The following is a 26,829-nucleotide window of genomic DNA, read 5'->3' on the forward strand; positions in this document are numbered from 1 at the left end:
CACAGGGCATAAAGTCCTTTAAATCCTGGCTTTGATTCTCCCCTAGTGCTTGGGAACAACAGGAAAATTCACCAGATTTCTCTTCACTGAAAACAGAAAAGAGAAACTTGATATATGTGTGTGCTACAGATGTGTATTTTCTCCTCTTCCTCCACTGGCTTTCTCTAGGTAGACTATTTTAACATTTGGAGGACAGGGAAGGAGGGGACAAAATAAACAAAATTGATATCAAATGACTCAATCCTCAAACTACCTCCCGTTTTGTTGCTGTGCACAGCTAAAATACCTATGACCTGAGTTACTAATGTCAGGTGAAGGCACCCTGAAGGGCGCCTTTCTGGAAGCAGGAGTGGGATGGGAGGCGGGAAGGCACTGGCTCTCACCTCACTGTTGATCCACAGAGTAGCTCCCAGGCTGAAGGCATTTTCCTTGCCCTCCTCCCGCACATCCACATGCTGGTAGATGCCATCACTGACTTTCCAGGTCACTGTCAGGTGGTTCTCGCCCTTGCTGCTTGGTCGGATAATCACATCACCCTGGTCCATGGTCTCCATCATCTTTTCTGCTTGCTTGAAATTGATATTATGGAAGGATGGGTGTGCGATCACTCTCTTGATGTATGCTGAAGAGGGCAGAAAAGCAGTACAGACTGGGTGATGGGGCTAGGAGCTGGCAGCAACAGGACAAACCAGGCCTTCATTTCTTATTTATTTATTGAGTTGGGGTGCTCTGTCATCTGGGCTGGAGTGCCAGTGGCACAATCACGGCTCACTGTAGTGTCGACCTCCTGGGCTCAAGCGATCCTCCTGTCTTAGCCGCTAAAATAGCTGAGAATACCGGTGCACATCACCATGCCTGGCTTTTTTTTTTTTTTTTTTTTGAGACAGAGTCTCATTCTGTCACCCACGTTGTAGCGCAGTGGCGCAATTTTGGCTCACTGCAACTTCTCCCTCCTAGGTTCAAGCAATTCTCCTGCCTCAGTAGCTGGGATTACAGGCGCCCACCACCACGCCTGGCTAGTTTTTGTATTTTTAGAAGAGACGGGGTTTCACCGTTTTGGCCAGGCTCGTCTTGAACTCCTGACCTCAAGTGACCCGCCTGCCTCAGCCTCCCAAAGTGCTAGGATTACAGGCGTGAGCCATCGCACCTGGCCATTTTTTTTTTTTTTTTTGAGACAGAATCTCACTCTGTCACCCACGCTATACTATAGTGGTGCAATTTTGGCTCACTGCAACTTCTTACTCCTGGGTTCAAGCAATTCTCCTGCCTCAGTAGCTGGGATTACAGGCGCCCACCACCACACCTGGGTAGGTTTTGTATGTTTGGTAGAGATAGGGGTTCACCATTTTGGCCAGGCTGGTCTTGAACTCCTGACCTCAAGTGATCCACCTACCTCAGCCTCTGAAGTGCTGGGATTATAGGCATGAGCCACCGTACCTGGCTCCTGGCTAATTTCTAAATTTTTTTGTAGAGATGGGGTCTTACTAAGTTGCCCAGGCTGGTCTTGAACTCCTGGGCTCAAGTGCTCCTCCTGCCTTGGCCTCCCAAAGTGCAGGGCTACAGCCATGAGCCACCCTGTTTGGGCTTAATTTCTGACGCACTATGGGATTCTGAGACTCTTTCACCTTCTCTGGGCTTGGATTAGCTGATATGAAGGACATGTTCACCTGGGCTCCTAGGACACTGAAAGAATGAGGCTTTAAGAGTCACAAGGCATTAGCAAAGAAAATGTGACCCAAGAGATTCTGGGTTCCAGCCCTACCTATGACTTTTTCATGACATCTCCAGGCCTCAGCACCTCAAAGCTGAGTCCCCACTTCCACTGGGAGACTGACACATGTGCATCCTGTGGCCTGAATCCTGCACTGGGAGAACTGCCAAGATTCAGGGTGCACAGAGATGGTGGGAGGCACACTCACTGGTCCGCTGCTGCTTCCGCTTCATGTCCTCCTCCTGCTTGTGGTCTGCAGCTTCAGCATCAAAGTCATAGTAGGTGTCTTTGGGCAGCTTCCACTCATTGTTCCTGTCCATGAGGTCTGAGGTGCGGCAGGTCAGGTCTGCACTGAACTTCTCAATGTCAATCTTCATGATGCGGCAGTGAACAGTCATTCCCACCTAGATCCACAGAACATTTGAGCTGGAAGGGACAAAGATGATCTAGCCCGATGCCCTATTTCACACATGAGAAAACCAAAGTCCAGCCAGAAAGGTGTAAGGTGTAAAGTGACTTGCCCAAAGCCAGCCAGCTGCTGAATGGCAGACTGGGAGTTTGGGGTGGAATCTTGTCTGTAGACTGCAGGCCAAGCCCTGCACTGATGCCTCCACTCTGGGCAGGAAAACCAGCTGGAGCCTGCTGGATCTACCCTGTCCCTGGCACTCTTCTCTTCTCCCATGAAGTTGCCTAGTTACTGCTCCCAAGGTGCCATCAAAGATTGACTCCCCCGACCCCCGATCCTTTTTTTTTTTTGAGACAGTCTTACTCGTCGCCCAGACTAGAGTGCAGTGGCGTGATCTTGGCTCACTGCAACCTCCACCCACAGGGTTCAAGCAATTCTCCTGTCTTAGCCTCCCGAGTAGCTGGGATTACAGGCATGTGCCACCACACCCGGCTAATTTTTGTATTTTCTGTAGAGACAGGGTTTCACCAAGTTGGCCAGGCTGGTCTCAAACTCCTGACTTCAAGTAATGATCCACCCACCTTGGCCTCCCGAAGTGCTGGGATTACAGGTGTGAGCTGCCATGCCTGGCCTGACTTCCCTTTTTGAAGGGGAAGCAAAGTAATAGCTGTTTTCTGTATCTTACCCTTGATATGAGCCCTTCTGTCTAAGTAGTGACAAAAGCCAGTCACTCTGCATCACTCTTCTCCTTGTGAAAAATCTCCCCAGCTTCACTTATTAGAACTATCTTTCCCCAGCCCTCCTAAGTCATAGTTCTCAGGGGTTCACAACACTCAGAACCAGTGAATTTGGCAGAGCTGGTATCAGCTATGTCACTAACTGGGTGATTCTGAAAAAAGTTGAATTTCTCTGACAAAAGACAATATTTCCATTTCCAACAGCATGTGAGACTAGAGACAACATATGTCGATGTCAGTGCTGGTATCTGGTGGGTGCATGATATATGGCCGGAAAATAACAGAACAGAAATGGAGCCTAGAGATTTCCTCCCCATCCACAGACACCATCTCAAGGTTCCTTCTGTGTCATCTGGTTCTGCCTAGAGGATCCAGAGGCTCCCTGTGCACAGGAGCTGTGCCATGCATTATTTCCCATCCTCTAAAGCACTGATGCCTGGTCTTGGGAGCACAGGCAGAGCCTTTCTGTTTCACAGCATGTAATGCTGGGCCCTGCCCTCTGGACTGAACTGCAGCTTCCCACACAGGAAGAGCCCTCTCCCAAAGGACTGGGAACTTGCTGAAATTTCACAAAGGCAGTGAACAAAAGCTGCTACTCATTCAAATGGTTCTGACCCTAGCTTCTTTCAACTAGTTATAAATCTTCCCTGAAACACTTCCCACCAGCAGCCACTGGGAACAGAGCCTAATTTCTGGTGGGGACAGCCCAAAGTTAGAGAGCCTGATCTGGGCAGCTGAAAATTGCACTACAACCTTAGGACAGTCAGTCCTCTACCTTCACTCGTTCTTCCGGCCGCTTTACCACTTTGTCACTGAGGAATTTGGTGGGGATGAAGCCGGTGACACCATTGTCTAGCCGTGTTTTGACACCGATGGCCTGGCCTGGGCATGAACCGCTGTCAAAGTGGTTCCACACCTGAAGAGGGCATGAGGAGAGGAGCTTGATTATCAAGATTCTGGAGATCACTCATTCAGAAAAGAGCTCCCAGAGGTGTTGTAATTTCTTTTACCATTGACACCTTGCACCATGATCTGAAAACACAATGACTTAGTCATCTGCCAAGACAGAATTTGAACATCTACAAAGTCCCTTGTCTCATAGCTGATGCCTGGCACCACTGGCCATCAGACGAATCTGTTTTCTTTTTTTTCGAGATGGAGTCTTGCTCTGTTGTCCAGGCTGGAGTGCAGTGGCGCAATCTCGGCTCACTGCAACCTCCGCCTCCCGGGTTCAAGCCGATTCTCGTGCCTCAGCCTCCTGAGTAGGTGGGATTACAGGCATGCATCACCACACAGGGTGGATTTTTGTATTTTTAGTAGAGACGGGGTTTCACCATGTTGGCCAGGCTGCTCTCGAACTCCTGACCTCAGGTGTTCTGCCCACCTGGGCCTCCCAAAGTGCTGGGATTACAGGCGTGAGCCACAACACCTAGCCATCTTTTTCTTATGACAGGATCACTCTTTTGCCTAGGCTGAGGTGTAGTGGTGCACTCAGAGTTCACTGCAGCCTCAACCTCCCAGGCTCAAGTGATCCTTCCACCTTGGCCTCTCGAGTAGCTGGGACTATAAGCACACGCCCCCAAGTCTGGGTAATTTTTTTTTTTGAGACAGAGTCTTGCTCTGTTGCCCAGGCTGGAGTGCAGTGGCACAATCTCGGCTCACTGCAAGCTCTGCCTCCTGGTTTCATGCCATTCTCCTGCCTCTGCCTCCCGAGTAGCTGGGACTACAGGCACCCACCACCACGCCCAGCTAATTTTTTGTATTTTTAGTAGAGACAGGGCTTCACCATGTTAGCCAGGATGGCCTCGATCTCCTGACCTCGTGATCCACCTGCCTCAGCCTCCCAAAGTGCTGGGATTACAGGCATGAGCCACTGCGCCCAGTTAAGCCTGGGTAATTTTATTTTGTAGAGATAGGGTTTTGCCATGTTGCTCAGGCTGGTTTTGAACTCCTGGGCTCAAGCACTCCACCTGCCTCGGCCCCTGAAAGTGCTGGGATTACTGGTGTGACTGTGTCCCATCCTCTTTTATGTTTATCCAACTTAGATCCCTTTAGCTGCAACTGAGGCCCCTCCCTTTTTTTTTTTTTTTGAGATGGGAGTCTCACCACCACACCCTGCTAATCCTTGTATTTTTAGTAGAGACAGGGTTTCATCATGTTGGTCAGGCTGGTATGGAACTCCGCCTCAGCCTCCCAAAGTACTGGGATTACAGGCATGAGCCACTGTGCCTGGCCTGGCCCCTCTCCCCACTCTTTTTTTTTTTGAGACGGACTCTCACTGTTGCCCAGGCTGGAGTACAGTGGTGCAATCTCGGTTCACTACAGGCTCCACCTCCCAGGTTCATGCCATTCTCTTGCCTCAGCCTCCCGAGTAGCTGGGACTACAGGCACCTGCCACCATGCCCGGCTAATGTTTTGTATTTTTTAGTAGAGACGGGGTTTCACCATGTTAGCCAGGATGGTCTCGATCTCCTGACCTCGTGATCCGCCCTCCTCGGCCTCCCAAAGTGCTGGGATTACAGGAGTGAGCCACCGCGCCCGGCCGGCCCCTCCCTTTTTTAAAAAAAGGAGATGGGGTCTTGTTATGTTGCCCAGGCTGGCCTCGAACTCTTGGGCTCAAGAAATCCTCCCAAATTAGCCTCTGATGTAGCTGGCACTATACGTATGTGCCACGCCTGTCTGCCATTTTGTTCTGACCCAGCGACCATAAGAAGTTTCTTTCTTTTTTTTTTTTTGAGACGGAGTCTCGCTCTTTCGCCCAGGCCGGAGTGCAGTGGCGCTATCTTGGCTCACTGCAAGCTCCACCTCCTGCGTTCACGCCATTCTCCTGCCTCAGCCTCCCGAGTGGCTGGGACTACAGGCGCCCGCCACCGTGCCCGGCTAATTTTTTGTATTTTTAGTAGAGACGGGGTTTCACTGTGTTAGCCAGGATGGTCTCGATCTCCTGACCTCATGATCCGCCCGCCTCGGCCTCCCAAAGTGCTGGGATTACAGGCGTGAGCCACCGCGCCTGGCCGACCATAAGAAGTTTCTACGTCAGCCTTTTTTTTTTTTTCCTTTTCTGAGATGAAGTCTCATTCTGTCACCCAGGCTGCAGTGCAGTGGTATCATCTCGGCTCACTGCAACCTCTGCCGCCTTGGTTCAAGTCATTCTCCTGCCTCAGCCTCCCGAGTAGGTAGGATTACAGGCATGTGCCACCACAACTGGCTAATTTTTGTATTTTTAGTAGAGACGGGTTTCACCATCTTGGCCAGGCTGGTCTCGAACCCCTGACCTCAGGTGAACCGCTCACCTTGGCCCCCCAAAGTGCTAGGATTATAGGCGTGAGCCACCATGCCCAGCTATGTCAGCCTTCTCAGAAGGGACTTCATGCTAAACTTGTGTGTTTCCTATCCGTCTTCCTTCTTTGTGTACTTGTTTGGTAAGAGAATGATCTAGAACACCCTCATTTCTGATTCCCTTCTAGGCACCGAGATCATTCAACCAAGGAAACCCACTGAGCAAGATAATGCTGCAGCACACACCTCGCTTAGTTCAGGGAAATTGTCCTGCTGACAGAAGGGGCACTGCCACAGCCCTGTGTCATCATTGCGGATCGCCTGGTCATAGCTTTCACCCTGGGGACGCCTGTGGGCGATGCCAGTGACATTGCAGATGATGAGCTTTCCTGCAAGAAGGAAAGAGGACGGGGAGCAGGCTCAGAGAATGTGGAGAGAACTTCTTTCCACCAGCCTTTCAGTGACAGAATATCTGACTTCCTTCCCATCCTTGAAGAGGGAACTCTTCCCGATTTTTATTTATTTATTTATTTTTGAGATGAAGTCTTGCTCTGTTGCCCAGGCTGCAGTGCAGTGGTGCCATCTCGGCTGACTGTAACCTCTGCCTCCCAGGTTCAAGGAATCCTCCTGCCTCAGCCTCCCGAGTAGCTAGGATTACAGGTGCCCACCACCATGCTCAGCTAATTTTTGCATTTTTAGTGGAGATGGGGTTTCACCATGTTGCCCAGGCTGGTCTCAAACTCCTGGCCTCCAGCAGTCTGCCTGCCCTGGCCTCCCAAAGTGCTGGGATTACAGGCATGAGCCACTGTGCCTGGCCGTTCCCCTGATTTGATGATAGGGGAAAATAAAGCCTATAAGAAGACTAACTGCATGAAGATTCCATAGCACACTGGAAGCACATTTGACCTTAAATTCAGTTTTGACTTCCAGTCCAGGACTCTTCAGTCTTTTAAAATGCTCTCCTGGTCTTCCCCATGTACAACACAAACCTGCATCAATCTGTTGGAACTGCTGCTTGGTTTGAATGTACACGGTAAACACACCCCCTGCCCCCAATAAAAAAACGACCCCAGAATTTACCAATGTAGAAGGTCTCTGGTGTTTCTTTGGTTAACATATTGAAGATCTCCTCTGTGTTGGGAGAGCGGTAGGCTGTCCGGAGGTCCTTATATCGACAGCTCAGCTCTGCCCGGATGTCATAGAGTGTGATGTGTTTGTCACCATAGCCCTGGGGAAGAAGCCCATCAAGAAGAGCCTTGTAGCTGCCCCCCAACCTGAGCCTCAAGGAGTCCCGTGGAAGGGGTGGGCCTCTCCAGATGGGAGTAAGTTTCTGTCAGGGCTTCTTCTTTTCTTTCCATCAACATTTACTAAAGGTGGTTTTCAAACTTAGCCATGAAACACTGTAATCAAAGTGCTTTATGGAACCCCAATGAGTCCACAGATAAATGCAAAGCTGTGCTGTCAGAAAGGAGGAAAGGGGGCCTAGACGGAAACTATAGTACTGACATCCTCCCAACTCCCTCCTGCCCCTTGTAATTATGGTGGCAATCTCTGAGACTTCCCTGGCTCCTTAACAAGCAGACCAAAAACTTCCTTGAGGAGCCCAGTAGAGCAGGGCAGGGAGATGAGGATCAAGTCTGCCATGCTAACAGTATCAGGCTTTCTCTGCATACTCACTGCCGAAGTCTCCTACCAACCTGGCCACTTGGGAGGGGTTTTCCTGCCAGGCCTTCCATGCTGTCCCTTACCTGCCTCTCCAGCTCTTCTGCAAAGGCATCGAGGTCCAGGTCTTTGAGTCGTTCTGGGTTTTCCAAGATTTCTTCAAGGGCTCCTGCAGGATTGGCATCCTCGGCTGATTCATCATATTCCAGGGCATCCACTGCCATCTTCCTAGCCCACTCATAAGTCTCAGGGTGGACACGGGAACCATCAAGGACTTCAATATATGAGTCAGTGCTGGAGGAAAGGCAGAAAAGGAACAGGATATAGAACGATAAGCTTCTAGTAACAACCCAAATGTCCACCAATGGGGAACTGGTTAAATAAATTAGGGCACCTCCATACAATGGAATACTATACAGCCATTAACAAGAATGAGGTAGATCTATGTGTGCTGACATGGAAAGATGGCCACAATATATTGATACGTGAAAAATGCACTGCAAAAACACTATGAACCATATGATCTCATTTTTGTAGTAAATGGGTAGTTAGTAAATGCATAGCAAAAATAAAATTTAGAAAAACTGTAGTATACATAAAATTGTTATGGTAGTTATCTCTGGGGGGTGGGATTATGGGGGACTTCCACTTTCTGCATAATATTTCTATATGTTGAATTTTATATGATGAACTTATATGAGTCTCATAATAAGATAAATCAAGAAAGGGGAAAAAAACCTTTGAAAATTTGCTGATAGCTATTTTCCCCCATAAAGCCTTCCCAGGCTGGTCTTGCCCGTGCACTCACATGGACCTATGTTATTCGTGGAGTGTTACAGCAAAGCTGAGTGGAAAATGAAGTTTTAGAACTTGAAGCCTATTTCCCCACTGATTTCCATTACTGAATGAGGAGCTATGTGCCCGTGGAAAAGATCCTCCAAAGACTGAGTTGATAACTTCTGGAGAGGAAGAGGTCAATAGTGAAGTCCAAAGTCCAAGTGAATAGAACTTTCTCTTAATAACATCATCTCAAAACATACCAAACCTCTCTCCCCCTTCCTTATCTCTTCATACCCCCAAACTCCTTTTTCATTGCCCCTGCTATTCCCACCCTTATCTGGCCACAACAAACTATAATAATAAAAAAGCAAGTTTGTGTTTACTGAACAAAATCTTGTGTTTTCCATGCTTAATTTATAAGCTAAGCTGGTACTTTTTATGTTTCTCTCACACGGAAAATGTTTCACATAATTGAACCGATCTTTTCCATAGGTCAGGGGCTCTTGACTGAATAAAGTTCCTTACCTTTTCTTCAAAACATTTCCTAAGTTAAAATGGCTTGTGGTCCTTTGATAGCCCTAACCCCTGAAACCTGAAAACAAAGCCCCCAAGGGAATTCCTCCTGCCCCATCCAGGCAGAGGGCATCACCTGTCCCCCAGGGAGGCCGTGTCGATCTTGAGGAAGCCAGCGCAATTCATGAAGACTTTGGGACCCATGTGGCACATGGTGACCAGCTGGGTCCGGCTCTCGAGCCGGGTGTTGTTCTGCTTCAGGATCTGGAGGAAAGAGCTGGACTGAGCCAGGGCAGTAGGGAGGCCCCACCTCCCCAGACTGTTCCAGTCTCTATTAAACCCTCATAACAAAAACTCTGTCCCACCCAGTATCTAGTTGAGCACTATAGCATGCTATCGACCACTCAAAATTTAAAAAAAAAAAAAAAGAAAAAAAAAGCTTTGCTTTAAATGGGAAAATAATAAACAAATAAATGATGTTATACCTACACCAAAGACCATATACAACTAATGTACGGCTTATAAGTTACAAGTTAACACTAGTTGGCCGGGCGCAGTGGCTCATGCCTGTAATCCCAACACTTTGGGAGGCTGAGGCAGGTGGATCGCCTGGGGTCAGGAGTTTGAGACCAGCTTGGCCAACATAGTGAAACCCCGTCTCTACTAAAAATACAAAAAATTAGCTGGGCGTGGTGGTGCAAGCAGCAGTGAGGGGCACAGCTTTGGCCAACTGGGTCTGAAGTCAGACTCTTGACTCTCACTAGCTGAGTGATTTTGGACAAGTCACTGACCTTGGTCCTCCTGATCTGTCAAATTATACTGAGACAATGTATATATTCATATTCAATGAAATGGCAAGTTTTTTTTTTTTTGTTTTTTTTTTTTGAGACAGAGTCTTGCTCTGTCACCCAAGCTGGAGTGCTGTGGCGCGACCTCGGCTCACTGCAAGCTCTGCCTCCTGGGTTCACGCCATTCTCCTGCCTCAGCCTCCCCAGTAGCTGGGACTACAGGCGCCCGCCACCACGCCCAGTTAATTTTTTGTATTTTTAGTAGAGACAGGGTTTCACCGTGTTAGCCAGGATGGTCTCAATCTCCTGACCTTGTGATCCGCCCGCCTCGGCCTCCCAAAGTGCTGGGATTACAGGCGTGAGCCACGGCGCCCGGCCTGAAATGGCAAGTTTAAAAATTTCTGAATTCACTCCAATCCTACCTTCAGGAGGTGGGTCCCTTTCCGAGGTCCCAGGCCACAAACATACTGGATCAAGGCCTGGCTGTAAGGGTGGGCAATGGCACGGTTGACATCGACCCCGACCTCATTGACTCGGTTGATAAATTCACAGTACAAGGCGTTGAGCAGCTCCTCTTTCACCACATGCTCCTGTTGACATTCAGCAGGCAGGAGTAAGGTTACTCTGCCTTTCCCTTCACCCGAGCCTGCCCGTCAAATCCTACTCACCTGCAAGGGGTGAAACTTAAGACACAGGATGTCTTCATCGGAACTGCACACCTGGGCAAATTCAATCAGAGGGTCCTGGATGCGCCGGGCCAGGGAGACGGCCTGTCTCAGCACTGGAGGGTAATCCCGGAACTCTGCCTAGAGTCAAACGAGGGTCAGCAGGGCCTTAAAATCCCCTCAGCTACAACATCAAGAGGAAATCCAAACCATTCTGGTTTAAATCATTTTCTCTGCTTCTCTGGGATGTTTTTTCCTGAGACCGCTTTAATTTCTGGGACTCCCAATCTGAACCATAACTGCAAAACGGGGAACTTCTGCATGGATAAGTACACAGGTATGGTCCTGTGCCCCTGATAACCTTTGTTTCCCAATTTAACCTCTTTGGGATTAATAGCACTTGCCTGGGCAGGCCCTAAGGGTGGGGTTCCAGCATTACCTCTGACTTCTTGCTGTTCATATAGAGAATGGCCAACTCGTTGTCAACCAGCTCTACCCCAATAGATGACAGCTGCTGGCCCTGGTCCAGCTCATGTACAATGCGCTTCACATCTTCAATCAACATCTGGGCGTCCCTGGTGGGATAAGTGTTGGTCAATGAATATGTTTTCTTAGGGATGGACAGTCTTATGACTGCCTTGGGGGTGAAGAGGTAGGGGAGGAAAGGGCTTTGAAGAAAATGAGGTCAAACATCCCCAGGGACACTCCCTGCACAAGCACAAGCCCCATCTGTTATGGGCATATGCCAGATTCAATAATAAGGGATGAGTTGGGTCACGGCCTTAAACCAGGTGTGGTCTAATCCCTACCTACCTGTTCTCTCCTGCAACTGTCACTACATGAGGCTTCTTATTCAGGAGAAATTTCTTTAGCGTTTCAATATCTTGAGCCTGGATTGAAAGAAAATTGAAGCTGAATGGCTCTGAGGATGTAAAGATTTCAGGAAATTCTGTCTCCCTATATTGGAGATCTTGTAAGAACTGGAAGTCTTCAGAAGATATCTGGTCCAAGGTGCTACCAAGGAACTATTCCCACCTCTTCCTGAAAGTTGGCCAACCCGGCCTCGGCTTAATAATTCCACTGACTAGAACTGCACTCCAGTGGTACTAGCTGCCACTGGCTAGGTCGCAAGGATGAGGTTAGGAAACCGTTCTTTTTTATTGTAAACCAAAATCTAATACTTAGCCATTGGTTCTGGTTTTGATGAAGCAAAACAAAGAACTAATAGCTGCCCTCTTTTGGGTGAGGGCCCTTTGAAAAGGTCAACATGGCCTTTTTCCTCTAGTGAGCTTTGCGTTCCCTGTGCACCAGAAGTGATCCCCTGCGTGGCTGGGCTGCTCGGGTTAGAGGGTCAGGAAGAGCCTAAAGATTAGACTGTAAGAAAAGAAAATAGAAGCCATGTTTTGAAGACCTGTATTACAGGTACTTCGTCAGTTTGTAAGACATGAGTCCGAAACAACTACCAGTTTGGTTCTTGAAAGATCCTTGAATCGTGTGCAGTTACTTGGGCGAGTGGGTCAGGACCCTGTCTTGAGACAGGTGGAAGGAAAAAATCCAGTCACAATATTTTCTCTAGCAACTAATGAGATGTGGCGATCAGGGGACAGTGAAGTTTACCAATTGGGTGATATCACTCAAAAGACAACATGGCACAGAATATCAGTATTCCGGCCAGGCCTCAGAGACGTGGCATACCAGTATGTGAAAAAGGGGTCTCGAATTTATTTGGAAGGGAAAATAGACTATGGTGAATAAATGGATAAAAATAATGTGAGGCGACAAGCAACAACAATCATAGCTGATAATATTATATTTCTGAGTGACCAGACGAAAGAGAAGGAGTAGAAAGGATGATTCTTCTTTGGCCATCATTTGGTACAGTCTCATTTCCAAGTCATGTATAATCTTTATCGCTCCCAAGGACAAGAATTAAAATACTCTTTTACATAAAAAAAAAAAAAAAAAAAGGTCAACATGGTTAAGTATGATTTCCTTCAGCTTAAAGATGTCCAGTTTCTTACGATTTACTTTCCAGTGCCTCACACTCCTGTATGTCCTCCTTTTGTGGCTATTTCATTTGTGGTGTGACTTCTGCTAAAATGTGAGTAGTTAGGACTATTAGATATTCTGATCTCCATTTCAAGACTTTAAGGGCTGGGTGCAGTGGCTCACACCTGTAATCCCAGCATTTGGGAGCCTGAGGCAGATGGATCACTTGAGTCTAGGAGTTTGACACCTGCCTAGGCAACATGGTGAAACCTTGTCTCTACAAAAAACACAAAAATTAGCCAGGCGTGGTGGTGCACGCCTCTGGTCCCAGCTACTTGGAAGGCAGGAGGATCACTTGAGCCTGGGAAGCAGAGGCTGCAGTGAGGTGAGTTCTTGCCACTGCACTCCAGCCTGGCGACGGAGCAAGACTCTGTTTCAATAATAATAATAATAATAATGATGATGATGATGATGATGATGATAATAATAATGATAATAATAAAATTTAAAAAATAGTTGTTTCTTAAGAAGTTTTTCTTTCAAGAATGGGGCTCTGTCAACAAAACTGAAAGACAGTACAGATACCATTAGGATAAACAAAATTCAGAAATATACCAACCAAATGAATTGAAAGTCTTCTTTCCCTGGAAAAAAGAGACCCTGAAAGGCTAAAGCAGGGAAAAGGCTGGCTTCATGCCTCAGTGGCTTTCAGCTGCTGGAACAGCCTGACCCAGATGCTGGTAAGAAAAGAGGCAGTTAAAGCAACTCCAGAAGCACACAAGGCCTACGAACTGGCCTCAGGCCAGAAGCAAATCCTGTACCAGATAACTTGAGTGCCATCTACTGCTCATGGAAGTGAGGCATCCCAGGGGACAAGTCAGTGACCAGATCAGACACAATCAGTCTTGCACAGGATGTTGCTTAGACCATAAACACTTATCTCCACTGAATCATAAGACATACTCCAGATGTACACTTAGTATCCTCGTCCTAGCCACTTGCCTTCTTTTCCCGCTCTTCCTCTCTCCATGCAGTTCGCCGTTTGGTAAAATGGGGCAGTCGAAGGAAGTCTGTCACTTCTCCTTCACCATTGACCAGGGCGCAGAACACAGGGTGATCTCTGCCAGACAGACAGAAAAACAAGAGTGCAATAATCAGCAATGTGAAGTTATGAATGAGAGAAAAATGAAATTAGTTAGACAAGTAAGAGATGGTGCTGGGGAGGCAAAAATAGGCTGTTACCTGGCAGAGGAGAAAGCAATGCCGAGGACTCGAATGCCCTTCCCTTGGTTCTCATCCATAAAGTCGTCATCTTCTTCCACCTGCTGATCTGGTCGGTAGGGTGCCACTCTCAACCAATTGTAGAGCTTTCTACTACAGGCCTGGGGGAAGAGACACAACAGATATTACATACACGATGACATTATGGTCATCAGGCTCACCAAGTGTGCTATGGAAACACTCATACATACATGTGCGAGGGTGTGTACTCTTCTGTGCAGATGTTCCTAGCTATTGGCAGGCTTACCACCTGAAGGCATACCTTGCTTGTGGAAACAGGAGAGTATACAGAGAACAGTGATATAAACAAAGAATGTTTGGATGAGTGGGGGTGGAGGAGGAAAGAAGCTCCTGGAGCAGAGAGGTCTTGGAGGTGGCCTCTGTGGCCTTGTTAGCACTCCCTCTCAGATTATGCTTCACCTGCCCCCCCCCGTGTTTCTCCATTAGCTATGGGACTATTCCTAAGGGGTTCCTTCATGCCCAGCTATAGTTTGGGGAAATCATATTACTAATAATTATGAGTCTCGGCTGGGCGTGGTGGCTCATGCCTGTAATCCCAGCACTTTGGGAGGCCAAGGCGGGCAGATCATGAGTTCAGGAGATTGAGACCATCCTGGCTAACACGGTAAAACCGTTATTTTATACTAAAAATATAACATATTTTATACTAAAAATATAAAAAATTAGCTGGGCATGGTGGTGGGCACCTGTAGTCCCAGGTACTCGGGAGGCTGAGGCAGGAGAATGGCGTCAACCTAGGAGGCAGAGCTTGCAGTGAGCCGAGATCACGCCACTGCACTCCAGCCTGGGCAACAGGGCAAGACTCTGTCACGAAAAAAAAAAAAAAATCATGAGTCTCTGTCTTCACCTTTATGACATATTCCTTGGCTTCAGCCAGCAGCTTGTTCTTGAGTTCTTTGGCCATCTGCACATAGAGGAACTGCTGTAAAGCCCGTTCGATGGCCATGGTGCGCTGCCGGTTCCACTCCTGCACCTGGTGGCTGAACTCATCTCGGTAGTAAAACTGTTTTATCTCTTCAAAATAGGTCTGGTCATTGCCATAGCTGAGAAGAGACACAAAGCTATGGTGTCAGGAATGGAGAAAAGGTGACACCCAATGTCCATGAACATTCTAAGCAAGCCAGAGACAACAGCCTGCTCAACTCTGAAATTGTGGTTCCCCACTCCTGAGGGACCCTTCCCTCCACCAGACTCCTCACCAGGCCTTCCCCAGAGAGTTGCCAGCCCAGGGCTCTCCTTACCCTTCTACTCCCTTCATATCTATGCTGATGTCAATGGTGAGGAGCCCTTCGTCTTCAGCCAGGCATATCTTGAGAAACTGGTCATCTCTCAGCTCCTTAACAGGCTTGTTCTTTAAATACTTGAAGGAATAGGCATAGTGGGCCTCATCCACATCCTGCACACATGAAGGGGGAATCATGAGCCTGTGGATGGGCTGGGCCAGGCCCCAGGAGAAAAGACAGCCTTTCTGCTTTCAGACACACAACTCAGTGAAGTGGAATGCAAGAAACTCAGGCCAAAGAAAGAGCTGGGGCACATCTTGGATCAAAGCCCTTCACTCAGCTCACCTTTCTACCTTTCTTGGTGGGGGTTATATTTAGCTTGGCTCTCTCTTGGAAGGTCTGCCTCAGCACCTGCCGGACAAGGGGCTCACGGGCAATCTGCAGGGCTACCATGTAGCGGGCGCCTTCGAGCACAGCTTCTGGAGTAGGGAACTGGCTGTGGGGAAAATGGTGCAGCTACAGGACCAGGGCATTGTGGTCCTCAGGCCCCTCCTCCTGTCAGCCACCTGCTGCATGCCTACCTGCAAACGTAATCCTTGGCTAGCTCCAAGGGCTCCGCGGGAAACTGCTCTGTCTCGTGCCGCTGGTAGCTGTCCCGCAGGTTCTCCCCAAACTGCTCGGGAGTAAGCCCAAACTTTTTGGCCAGGCCATCTAAAGCAAACAGAAGAGTGAAGGGTAAGGCAGCAGATGGGCTGATAAACCTCTTGGCTTTCAGAATCTGGAGTTGGAATTCTGGGAACTAGCCTTTTTTATTTTCCTGAGACGTCTCGCTCTGTTGCCCAGGCTAAAGTGCAGTGGTGTGATCATGGCTCATTGAAGCCTTAACCTCCTGGGCTCAGGTGATCCTCCCACTTCAGCTTTCCCGAGGAGCTGGGACTACAGGTGTGTCCCACCACTCCTGGCTAATTTTTTCTGTATTTTTTGTAGAGTTTTGCTATGTTGACCAGGCTGGCCTCCAACTCCTGGGCTCTAGTGATCCTCCCACTTTGACCTCCAAAGTGCTGGGATTACATGCGTGAGCCACTGTGCCCAGCTAAGGCACTGGAATTTAAACAGGCCATGAGTGAGCAGGACCAGGTGGTCAAAGAACAATGAAAAAACTGATTTTAAACACTTGATGGGCTGTTATAAGGCAGAAGAAACAGACAGACTGGACTCTCTCCCTCCAATCATGAGTTTCCCATTATCTCAGGAAATTAGGGAGAGGCTGAACCATCACTGTGAGGCGGGAATGGGTGTGGAGAGGAAGTATTTTTGAAGACCAGGTAATAGGCTGGTTCAGGATTGGATTGGTGATTGACCCAGATAGCCCTTCTTTTTCCTACCTACCAGTCTTTTTTCTGGGTAACTCCCCCTGCTCAGGCTAGAATGCCTAAATCCCAAAGCAGCTAGCTTTTACCTAGCCCAGCACTCTGGCAGATGGTGTACATGTCTCGGCGAGAGGCTTGCTTGAGCTCGGGCCCCCTCTGCTCCTCATCTTCTGCCTCCTCACCTTCACCTGGGAAGAAAACATGGGGAGATTTAGGGTTCTAGTTTCCAATCACTCCCAATGATCTGACACATTAGGAGAGAAGCCTCAAAGGGTACCCAGCCAAGGGCCTCCTTCAAGATGCCACGGGCCGTCAAGTCTCCCAGGTTTTCTTTCTTTTTTTTTTTTTTGAGATAGAGCCTCGGTTTGTTGCCCAGGCTGGTGTGCAGCGGTATGATCTCAGCTCACTGCAACAACCACCTCTAGGTTCAGGCATGCCTCAGCCTCCCGAGCAGTTGGGATTACCGGCATGTGCCACCTAGCCTGGCTACTTTTGTATTTTTAGTAGAGATGGGGTTTCACCATGTTGGCCAGGCTGGTCTCGAACTCCTGACCTCAGGTGATCCACCCACCTTGGCATCTCAAAATGCTGGGATTACATGCGTGAGCCATCATGTACGGCCATCAAATCTGGATTTTCTTTTCCAGCACTAACCTTCTTCATCTCCCTCTTCCCTGACACGCTTCAGCTTCTTGCGGCTAGCTTTGGCGGCGTTCTGCATCTTAGGGATGTCTCGGCCATAATAAAGAAGAAAATGGTTGTAGACATCTTTCAGCTCATCCATTGATTGGACATCCTTGAGCCTGAAAGGGAAGAGACATAAGGTTTCAGTCATCACTGCAGAAAGGGTATATCCCAATTTGGCTACAAGAGGTCCAATTCCCAAAAGGCAGTATCCCAACTAAAATGGGATCCCAACGAGTTTTTTCCAATTATTATTACTATTGTTATTATTTTTCTGAGACAGGGTCTCACTCTGTTGCCCAGACTGGAGGCGGGATGATCACCTGAACCCGGGAGGTTGAGGCTGCCGTGAACTGTGACCACACCACTGCTCTCCATCCTAGCCAACAGAGAAAGACCATTTCTTTTTTTTTTTTTTAAAGACACATAGCTGGGTGCAGTGGCTCATGCCTGTAATCCCAGCACTTTGGCAGGCCAAGGCGGAGGGATCGTGATGTCAGGAGATAGAGACCATCCTGGCTAACACGGTGAAACCCAATCTCTACTAAAAATACAAAAAACTAGCTGGGTATGGTGGCGGGCGCCTGTAGTCCCAGCTACTTGGGAGGCTGAGGCAGATGGTATGAAACTGGGAGGTGGAGCTTGCAGTGAGCCAAGATCGCACCACTGCACTCCAACCTGGGCGACAGAGACTCCGTCTCAAAAAAAAAAAAAAAAAAAACCAAAACCAAAAACAAAACCGAGATACATGATAGCCCTAGACCATATCTTATTTATTTATTTTTTTGAGATGGAGTCTTGCTCTTGTCACCCAGGCTGGAGTGTAATGGCGTGATTTCGGCTCACTGTAACCTCCACCTCCTGGGTTTAAGAGATTCTCCAGTCTCAGCCTTGCGAGTAGCTGGGATCACAGGCACGCACCACCACACTCGACTAATTTTTGTATTTTTAGTAGAGACGGGGTTTCACCATGTTGGCCAGGTTGGTCTCAAACTCCTGACGTCAGGTGATCTGCCCACCTCAGCCTCCCAAAGTGCTGGGATTACAGGTGTGAGCCACCACGCCCAGCCCCTTTTCTTTTTTTCTTTTTTTGAGATGGAGTTTTGGTCTTGTCACCCAGGCTGGAGTGCAATGGCATGATCTCAGCTCATTGCAACCTCCACCTCCCAGGTTCTAGCAATTCTCCTGCCTCAGCCTCCTGAGTAGCTGGGATTACAGGTGCCTGCCATCACACCCAGCTAATTTTTTGTATTTTTAGTAGAGACGGGGTTTCACCATGTTGGCCAAGCTGGTCTTGAACTCCTGACCTCAGGTGATCTGCCCACCTCAGCCTTCCAAAGTGTTGGGATTACAGGCATGAGGCACTGCGCCTGGCCTCCTTTTTCTTTCTTTTTTTTTTTTGAGATGGAGTCTAGCTCTGTTGCCCAGGCTGGAGTGCAGTGGCACGATCTTGGCTCACTGCAACCTCTGCATCCTAGATTCAAGCAATTCTCCTGCCTCAGCCTCCCGAGTAGCTGGAATTACAGGCACCCGTCCCGACGCCCAGCTAATTTTTTGTATTTTTAGTAGAGATGGGGTTTCACCATGCTGGCCAGGCTGATCTTGAACTCCTGACCTCAAGTGATCAGCCCGCCTCGGCCTCCCAAAGTACAGGGATTACAGGCGTGAGCCACTGTGCCTGGTTGACAAGTTGGATTTCTAAGGGATGGGGCCCTGTGCTACACATTCTCCAAGGTTTAACAGTGCTCCTGCAGGGCCAGCCTTGGGTCTGAGGGCTTCCCATAATGGAATAAACGCCGCATGTTTTACCTCTCCATGTCAGTGGTGTCCAGAGCCCGGATGCCATCAGCAAGAGGTTTGTCAGGGTCAGCAGAGATCTGTTCATACTGATAAGCCTGCATCTTCTCAAACAGCCGTGTTAAATTTTCTTTACGGATCCGCAGCTGGGTCCACTAAGGTGAAGTAGGGCAGGAATGAGAGCTTGTGTTCAGCCCTGGAGACTCAAGGCTGCTCTGTTCCTTACCAGAAAACCTAGTGGGGGGCACTAGACAGGGCTGGGAGGTTTGGGTTTGTGGTATCCTGGTAGTAATGGTGCCTTCCCTGGCCCACACCTCTTAGGGGCCACGGATCCACATTACCTTTTCATCCCACTGCCAGACTCTCCACAGGTCATTGATGTGCAACTCAGGCTCCACATACTCTTTTCGATAGAAGGCAATAAAAGGCACCTAGGATGGCAAAGAGACTGCAGTCACTCAGAGAAGACAGATTTGCTAAGATCCTCTCTGTCAGTAGATAATGACTTCCTGGAGAAACAGCTCCAGGAAATTCAACAGTCAGAAGCCTGGCCTCCCTCACAGCCCTTCTAGGGCCTGGTGCTTTCCTCAATAGGAGAAAATAAAGCTGCAGACAGGGTAGCATTGTTCTTATGATCACTAGGGTCTCTACTGGTCCTAACACTTGTTGAGTCATGGATAGGGGATAGGGGAAGGGGACTCCCACTTCATTTAGGTAACTATCTTTTCCCTCAACCCCTAACTAAATTTCTCACCAATGGGCCACCAGAGCTTGAGGTGTTACCTCAAAATGCTGATTTCGCATGAAGCCCAGGGCCTCTTTGATCTTCTGAATTGTGCTGGGCCCTTTCCGACTGAAGCTGCTGGCTGGCTGCCCTCGGTCTAGGTAATCACAGCTTTCCTACAGTGGAAAATAAAGAAATAGCAGGACAATGTTTACTTGGTTTGTCTTACCATACAAGATTGTTTAATAACAAAGGATAACCTTTCTAGATGAAATGTAAAAAATTTTTCTCATATACACACACTTGTTGGGACTACATACACACAGTTTTCTTTTTTTTCTTTTTGAGACAGAGTCTCGCACCCAGGCTGGAGTGCAGTGGCGCGATCTCGGCTCACTGCAAGCTCCGCCTCCCGGGTTCACGCCATTCTCCTGCCTCAGCCTCTCTGAGTAGCTGGGACTACAGGCGCCCGCCACCATGCCCGTCTAATTTTTTGTATTTTTAGTAGAGACAGGGTTTCACCGTGGTCTCAATCTCCTGACCTCGTGATCCGCCCGCCTCGGCCTCCCAAAGTGGTGGGATTACAAGCGTGAGCCACCGTGCCCGGCCATACACACAGTTTTCTATACCAGGCACATGGATGTATGAAATAGGGGAGGAAGAACTCCCCATCTTGATGAAGTGTCTTTTGGTTCATGTCAAAACCTAAGGATCTTTTTTGCGTACCTGGAGAGAAATGGTTGGTGTGGCAAAAGCATTCCTATAGATCCAGTCAGCTTCTTCTTCTAGTTCATCATCTTCAGCCCCCTTGACTGGGATGGAGCGGAGCTGCAGTGGGTAAGACAACAGGGTGAGACTGACTTTATCTTGTGTCTCACTTAAGAAAAACATACCTTTTTGGACAGAAACATGTGATCAAGTGCACATTTCCAGTATTGTTCTACAAATGCCATACCAGTGTTGTTCTGGCATGAAATAAGCATTTCTTTTTTTTTTTTTTTTTGAGATGGTGTCTCGCTCTTGTTGCTTAGGCTGGAACACAATGGCGCGATCCAGGGTCACTGCAACCTCCACCTCCAGAGGTCAAATGATTCTCCTGCCTCAGCCTCCTGAGTAGCTAGGATCACAGGTGCCCGCCACCACGCCCAGCTGATTTTTTTTTTTTTTTTTTGAGATGGAGTCTTGCTCTGTTGCCCAGGCTGGAGTGCAATGGCGCGATCTCGGCTCACTGTAACCTCCGCCTCCCAGGTTCAAGGAATTCTCCTGCCTCAACCTCCCAAGTAACGGCTTACAGGTGCATGCTGTCACACCCAGCTAATTTTTTTTTTTGTATTTTAGTAGAGACAGGGTTTTACCATGTTGCCCAGGCTGGCCTCTAACTCCTGAGCTCAAGCAATCCACCCGCCTTGGCCTCCCAAAGTGCTAGGATTACAGGCGTGAGCCACCGCACCTGGCCGCCCAGCTAATTTTTTGCATTTTTAGTAGAGACGGGGTTTCACAATGTTGGCCAGGCTGGTCTCGAACTCCTGACCTCAGGTGATCCACCCACCTTGGCCTCCCAAAGTGCTGGGATTACAGGTGTGAACCGCCGTGCCTGGCCATAAGCATTTCATAGTTTTTTGTTTTTTTTTTTTTTGAGACAGAGTCTGCTTCTAGGCTGCAGTGCAGTGGTGCAATGATGGCTCACTGCAGCCGTGACCTCCCAAGCTCAAGCAATCTTCCCAACTCAGCCTCCTGAGTGGCTGAAACTACAGGTGTGCACCATCACAACCAGATAGTTTTTTGTATTTTTTTGTAGAGACAAGGTCTCCCTATGTTGCCCAGGCTGGTCTTGAGTTCCTGGACTCAAGCAATCTGCCATCCTGGCCTCCCAAAGTGCTGGGATTACAGGTGTAAGCCACAGCACCCAGACTGCATTTCACAGATTTCTAAAGAAAACAGTATTTCTAGAACCGTAAGCAAGGTAGAGTCTATCTTCCCTTCTCTAAGAGCTGGATTTCCCAGGCCCCGGGTGAGATGAGGTTCAAAGCCTGTGCTGGATACTCAATGCCAGACTTTTGCTAGATTATTTCTTGGCTACAAGGTAATTACGGATTGGTAGAAGAGCAGAGGCTGGTGGTTTTTTACCTGGAACCTCTCAGGCAGGTCAGTGGCTCGGATTTCATTGTCCTGATCTGTGAGGTGGCTGCTTTCTAGCTCACTGGGCTCATACATTTCAAAGATGCTCCTACGGCTCACACGCTTCTTGGTGGTCTTCTTGGGGCGCACTCGGATTTCACCCTCAGCCTCATCATCCTCATACTCATACTCTTCCTCCAGTTCTTCATCATACTCATTGTATTTCTCAAATTCATCATAGTCAAAGTCCACACCGAAGATCTCCTGGGCTTCTTGCAGGGCCCTGTAGGTGGCAGCAAGAGGCAGTTGGCTCAGGTTCGGGTGAGAGGAGAGAAATGCAGCCCTTGCATAGATCCTTTACTTGTCCCAAGGGAACTGAGAGGGTTAGGAGGAAGGTAAACAAAATAACCATATTCACTGTGGACGAAAGGCTTCATTGGGGGATATTTCTGGGCAAACTGTTGTATATGGAAGAATAAAAAGCTCATCTTTGCCACCTTCAAGTGACAGCAATCAAATAGCAACAGAGCAGATGGGTCTAAATCTTGCTCAGCGGACCCATCTTCTGCTAAGGCATTACAGTATTCTCTTAGAGCAAAAGCTTTCAAATTTGTAAATTGTGACGCGGGCATTTATCTTACAACAAAATTATATTAAGAATGTCAATATATATATAATTGAATAAACATGGAGCTGTAGGCGGAAGAGGAATGCTGGAGCCTTGCCCGTGTGGGGCTCTACTCCAATCCCACAGTAGCCCTAGAGTGCAGAGACAGCTCCCAGGGCTTCTAGGAGCAGTCTGAAATCACTGCCTGGTAGAGGTTATTTGAGGCAGGGAAGCAAAATGGCTGCAAGTTGGGAATGCCCCATTTTTGGCAAAGGCCTCTGACCTCCTCCTTCCTGACTGGGCCCACTCAATCACTTTATCCCCACCTTGTACCAGACCCCACTCACGCGTCTGTGTATCCAGGAAGCTTTTTCCGCCACTTAGGTTTTTTCAGAGGCTGTCCATCATCATCCACAATGAAGTCGTCAATATCTGGGGAGGAAAAGGAGGGGTTGGGGCTCAGAGTCAGGGGCTGAGCCAGGACTAAATTGCTTTGGTTCCTACTATGTGAGTGGCCAGTGAGCAACAGAGAAGGGAAGCTCCTGAAAAGGAACTTCTTTGTGTCAAATGCTGGGGGATGTAGCTAAAGAATGGTTTCCACCCTGTTCCCATGGGCCAGGAAATCCCAACACCCATCCAAACACTGGCTTCCCTGCCCAATATAACATACCTGACTCCTCATCATCTTCCTCCTCCTCCTCTGGAGGAGCCATGGGGGCCTCCATGGCCTCCTGCCCTTCTTCCCCTTCCCCATCCTGGAAGATTTCTTCTGCAATAGCTTCTTTTTCATGTTCCTCCTTGCCATATTCCTCCTCGTCATCGTCCTCGTCATCTGACATTTTTTTGACACGCCGGTACTTTTGCTAGGGGTGGGAAAACCTGCCTTATCAGGATCTGAGGAGTCTGGCATACGGATACCGAATCTCCGGTCTCACTCCCTTCTTCCCACCACAATTACTCTGACCAAGAGAGATGGGAAAGAACATGCTGAGTGATGCTCTTGTAGCCTCAAAGCTCATCCTTGAAACTTGGACAAGACTTTCTCTAACAGGCACCCAGATCTGGGATGCAAATCTAGGCTCCGTAGTACAATGATACCGAACACCATGCTCTAATGTTCTCCAAACTGTCCTGCGTGTGCCTCCTCACCCAGAGACATTGAAATTTCCAGGGCTTTTTCCTTCGCCCCCAGGGACAAAGACAAAGAATGACACTTACTCCTCTTTTGACTTTGACACCCAAATTCTCCTCAATGAGGTCAAAATCATCATCCTCCAGGCGGTCATCAAAAGAGGCTGAAGAAACAAAGTGTTGCCCATGGTGATGGGGCGGCCCTTTTCCGCTGCAACCTCCACCCAAGCCTCACTTGAGCCAACGACAGACTACTCACTGCGTTTTCTCTTCTTGTGGCCAACATCATCTTCTGAATCACCAGAGTCACTGCCCTCATCCTCCTCCCCTTCATCTTCATCATCATCGTCATTGATAAAGCCTTTCAGGTTGCCTTGCTCATCCTGATCATCTAGGTTCTCCTCCTCCTCCTCCTCATCTGGAAGACATGCATGTTTGAGGCATGGAGACTAAAAAACAGGCTAGAGGTTCAGGGTCACTTGATTAATATGATTATCGATTTGCTCTGCACCTAATGACCTGGGTGCCATGTTCACTCTTCTGCCTCATGTAAAGATGCAAAACATAGCCATTGACCTAGAGTAGCAGCATGTGGAAAGAATGTTTTTTCCCCCTACATTCACCATCTGTCTTTGGGCAGGATGATCTTCCTGGTCACTTTGGCTTCTCAAAATCATTACTAGATTATTATAGCCACCAATAACTTTGTTTTACTCAGTTTGTAAACTCAGCAGCTATATTCCTTTTTTCGCCATAATTCCTTTGATAAAACTCGTACGTCCCTTTACCTCTTTGAAGTCATTTCATGGTTCTACTCTGTTGACAATTCTAAAGATTGGGCTTGGCCAGAGAAATAGGAAACTAGGTGAATAAATATCAACAATGCTAGGTCTAAAAGCAGACAGTATTATATACAGACTTATCTTTTTTTTTTTTTTTTTTTTTTTGAGACGGAGTCTCGCTCTGTCGCCCAGGCTGGAGTGCAGTGGCGCGATCTCGGCTCACTGCAAGCTCTGCCTCCCGGGTTCACGCCATTCTCCTGCCTCAGCCTCTCCGAGTAGCTGGGACTACAGGCACTCGCCACCACGCCCGGCTAATTTTTTGTATTTTTAGTAGAGACAGGGTTTCACCGTGGTCTCGATCTCCTGACCTCGTGATCTGCCCGCCTCAGCCTCCCAAAGTGCTGGGATTACAAGCGTGAGCCACCGCGCCCGGCCTATACAGACTTATCTATTGATTTATTATCAACCACCCCCCAACTAAAGTAAACTCCACAATAGCTGGATCTTTGTTGTTTTATATTTCTAGTTCCAGGCCTAGTGCCTGGCATACAGACAGATGCTCAGTTAGTATCTGCTAAGAATGACTTAAAGTTCTCAAGCTGGTACCTCATGTGTGATAACTTCTGTGCTGAGCCTGAGCCTTTCATCAGCAAGAATCCAACTATCCAAAGCTTAGCAATAGTGGGGAGAAGCTTGAGGCTGGGGCCTCCTCACCATCATCCTCCTCTTCCACAAATTTCTTGGTGACTCGGGGTACCACTTCGCCGTCATCATTGTATTCTTCCTCTGACTCCTCAGCCTCGCTTTCCACAAAATCAGACATTGCTGCAGCTTCTCACTCTGCCTGAAGACAACTAGGGAAAGAAAAGAGTGAAGGATAAAAAAATGGGACACATGATTGTACAGAGGGCTCTTAAACCTTCCCACAAACAGCCTTTTAGCAACCTGCCACTGCTCTGCCCACTCAACATTCCCACTTGGGGAGAAGAAAAGAAGAATTTGATGGTTCTAGCTCTTCCATTATCCATTCCTCCCAGCATTGCTTCTCTCACATGTACTTTTTTTTGTTTTGTTTTTTGAGGTGGCGTCTCACTCTTTCACCCAGGCTGGAGTACGTGGCGCAATCTCCGTTCACGGCAAACTCCGCCTCCTGGGTTCAAGTGATTCTCCTGCCTTAGCCTCCTGAGTAGCTGGGATTATGGGCGCACGCCACCATGCCTGGCTAATTTTTGTACTTTTAGAAGTGATGTGGTTTCAACATGTTGGCCAGGCTGGTCTTGAACTTCTGACCTCAGGTGATCTGCCCACCTTGGCCTCCCAAGGTGCTGGGATTACAGGCGTGAGCCACCGCTCCCGGCCTCATACGTACTTTTAAAAAGAAGGCAAAAGCCAGGCTACTTGGGAGGCTGAGGCAGGAGAATCTCTTGAACCCGGAATGTGGAGATTGCAGATTGCGCCACTGCATTTCAGCCTGGCGACGGAGTGAGACTCTGTCTAAAAAAAAAAGCCATTAGGCCAGGCATGATAGCTCACTCCTACAACCCCAGCACTTAGGCCGAGGCAGGTGGATCACATGAGGTCAGGAGTTTGAGATCAGCTTGGCCAACATGGTGAAACCCCGTATCTACTAAAAATACAAAAATTATCTGGGTATGATGGCAGGTGCCTGTAATCCCAGTTACTCCGGAGGCTTAGGCAGGAGAATGGTTTGAACCCGGGAGGTGCAGGTTGCAGTGAGCTGAGATTGCACCACTGCACTCCAGCGTGGGCAACAAGAGCAAAATGTGTCTCCAAAAAAAAAAAAAAAAAAAAAGAAAAGAAAAAGAAGGCAATTATACCAGACTTGTTTATGTATCATCTCTCTTCCCCAGAGTTTTACCTCACTTACCATTTGAAGACAGGAATGGGCAAATGAGGAAAGAAAGTAATGTAGGGACAATTAAGTGGGGACATGGTGGCACAGTGGGATTATGTGATCTGCTCCTAGGAGGCTTGGAAACAGTAAGTGCCAACTTTATAAAAGGTGCTTTCATATGTTTACATACACTATTCATACTTATTAGCAAAGTCAAAAGCAAAATCTCTTTTCAATAGATTAAACACACAAATACTTCATGAACTTGAGCCGATTTGTGTGAGTACTGGTTGGGGCATTTGGGTCCAAAAAGGGCCTATTTTTATCATTTACTCCCCTTGCAAGCAAAAAATCTTGAAAGGCTTCCATGTCCTACAAAATAAAGGCAACATGGTTAAATGGAAAGCCTGCTGGGCTCAAGAGTAGAAATCAAATCCTGGTTTCATACCCTACCAGCTAAACATAAACTTAAGCAAATTATTGGACATGCCTGAATATCACTTTCTTAACCTGGAAAATGGTAATTGCGCTACCTATGTTAGAGGATAGTTGAGAATATTACATGACATAGGGGAAAGAACCTATTGTTTCAAGATGGGTTAACTGAGTTAGAATTTGAATCCTAAGCCTAATTTTCCTTAGTATTCTGTAATTTTGTACCAACCAACCCCAACTTTATCTTCTACTTCCCTGCTTTCAGACTCAT

The 26,829-nt window shown here is 48.0% G+C and overlaps 2 protein-coding genes across 3 annotated transcripts in view; one reads left to right on the plus strand and one right to left on the minus strand.

Annotated features, from left to right (window-relative positions):
• The window catches only part of SUPT6H (SPT6 homolog, histone chaperone and transcription elongation factor), a 41,916-nt gene that overhangs the window by 5,596 nt on the left and 9,491 nt on the right, over positions 1 to 26,829 (minus strand). For both annotated transcript variants that reach the window (XM_032163189.2, XM_032163191.2), the window contains exons 2-30: positions 24,983 to 25,122; positions 23,746 to 23,904; positions 23,574 to 23,650; positions 23,026 to 23,218; positions 22,703 to 22,787; positions 21,758 to 22,031; positions 20,357 to 20,458; positions 19,690 to 19,806; positions 19,248 to 19,337; positions 18,919 to 19,061; positions 17,080 to 17,228; positions 16,515 to 16,613; positions 15,637 to 15,766; positions 15,401 to 15,551; positions 15,074 to 15,228; positions 14,680 to 14,875; positions 13,773 to 13,912; positions 13,533 to 13,650; positions 11,355 to 11,431; positions 10,981 to 11,116; positions 10,545 to 10,682; positions 10,299 to 10,466; positions 9,225 to 9,352; positions 7,882 to 8,089; positions 7,214 to 7,361; positions 6,380 to 6,522; positions 3,630 to 3,770; positions 1,920 to 2,115; positions 384 to 622 (exon numbers count right to left, since the gene is read on the minus strand). In XM_032163189.2, the coding sequence (XP_032019080.1) occupies positions 384 to 622; positions 1,920 to 2,115; positions 3,630 to 3,770; positions 6,380 to 6,522; positions 7,214 to 7,361; positions 7,882 to 8,089; positions 9,225 to 9,352; positions 10,299 to 10,466; positions 10,545 to 10,682; positions 10,981 to 11,116; positions 11,355 to 11,431; positions 13,533 to 13,650; positions 13,773 to 13,912; positions 14,680 to 14,875; positions 15,074 to 15,228; positions 15,401 to 15,551; positions 15,637 to 15,766; positions 16,515 to 16,613; positions 17,080 to 17,228; positions 18,919 to 19,061; positions 19,248 to 19,337; positions 19,690 to 19,806; positions 20,357 to 20,458; positions 21,758 to 22,031; positions 22,703 to 22,787; positions 23,026 to 23,218; positions 23,574 to 23,650; positions 23,746 to 23,904; positions 24,983 to 25,091 (4,209 nt within the window). In that variant the 5' untranslated portion in view covers positions 25,092 to 25,122. The remainder of the gene's footprint in view (positions 1 to 383; positions 623 to 1,919; positions 2,116 to 3,629; positions 3,771 to 6,379; positions 6,523 to 7,213; positions 7,362 to 7,881; positions 8,090 to 9,224; positions 9,353 to 10,298; positions 10,467 to 10,544; positions 10,683 to 10,980; positions 11,117 to 11,354; positions 11,432 to 13,532; positions 13,651 to 13,772; positions 13,913 to 14,679; positions 14,876 to 15,073; positions 15,229 to 15,400; positions 15,552 to 15,636; positions 15,767 to 16,514; positions 16,614 to 17,079; positions 17,229 to 18,918; positions 19,062 to 19,247; positions 19,338 to 19,689; positions 19,807 to 20,356; positions 20,459 to 21,757; positions 22,032 to 22,702; positions 22,788 to 23,025; positions 23,219 to 23,573; positions 23,651 to 23,745; positions 23,905 to 24,982; positions 25,123 to 26,829) is intronic.
• On the plus strand, positions 11,940 to 12,495 carry LOC116474606 (single-stranded DNA-binding protein, mitochondrial). The gene is given in 1 exon segment (XM_032163196.3): positions 11,940 to 12,495. A coding segment is annotated over 1 exon segment (447 nt). The 3' UTR covers positions 12,387 to 12,495.

The sequence above is a fragment of the Hylobates moloch genome, unplaced genomic scaffold (assembly GCF_009828535.3).
Source record: "Hylobates moloch isolate HMO894 unplaced genomic scaffold, HMol_V3 SCAFFOLD_10, whole genome shotgun sequence".
In the NCBI taxonomy this organism is placed as follows: Eukaryota; Metazoa; Chordata; class Mammalia; order Primates; family Hylobatidae; genus Hylobates; species Hylobates moloch.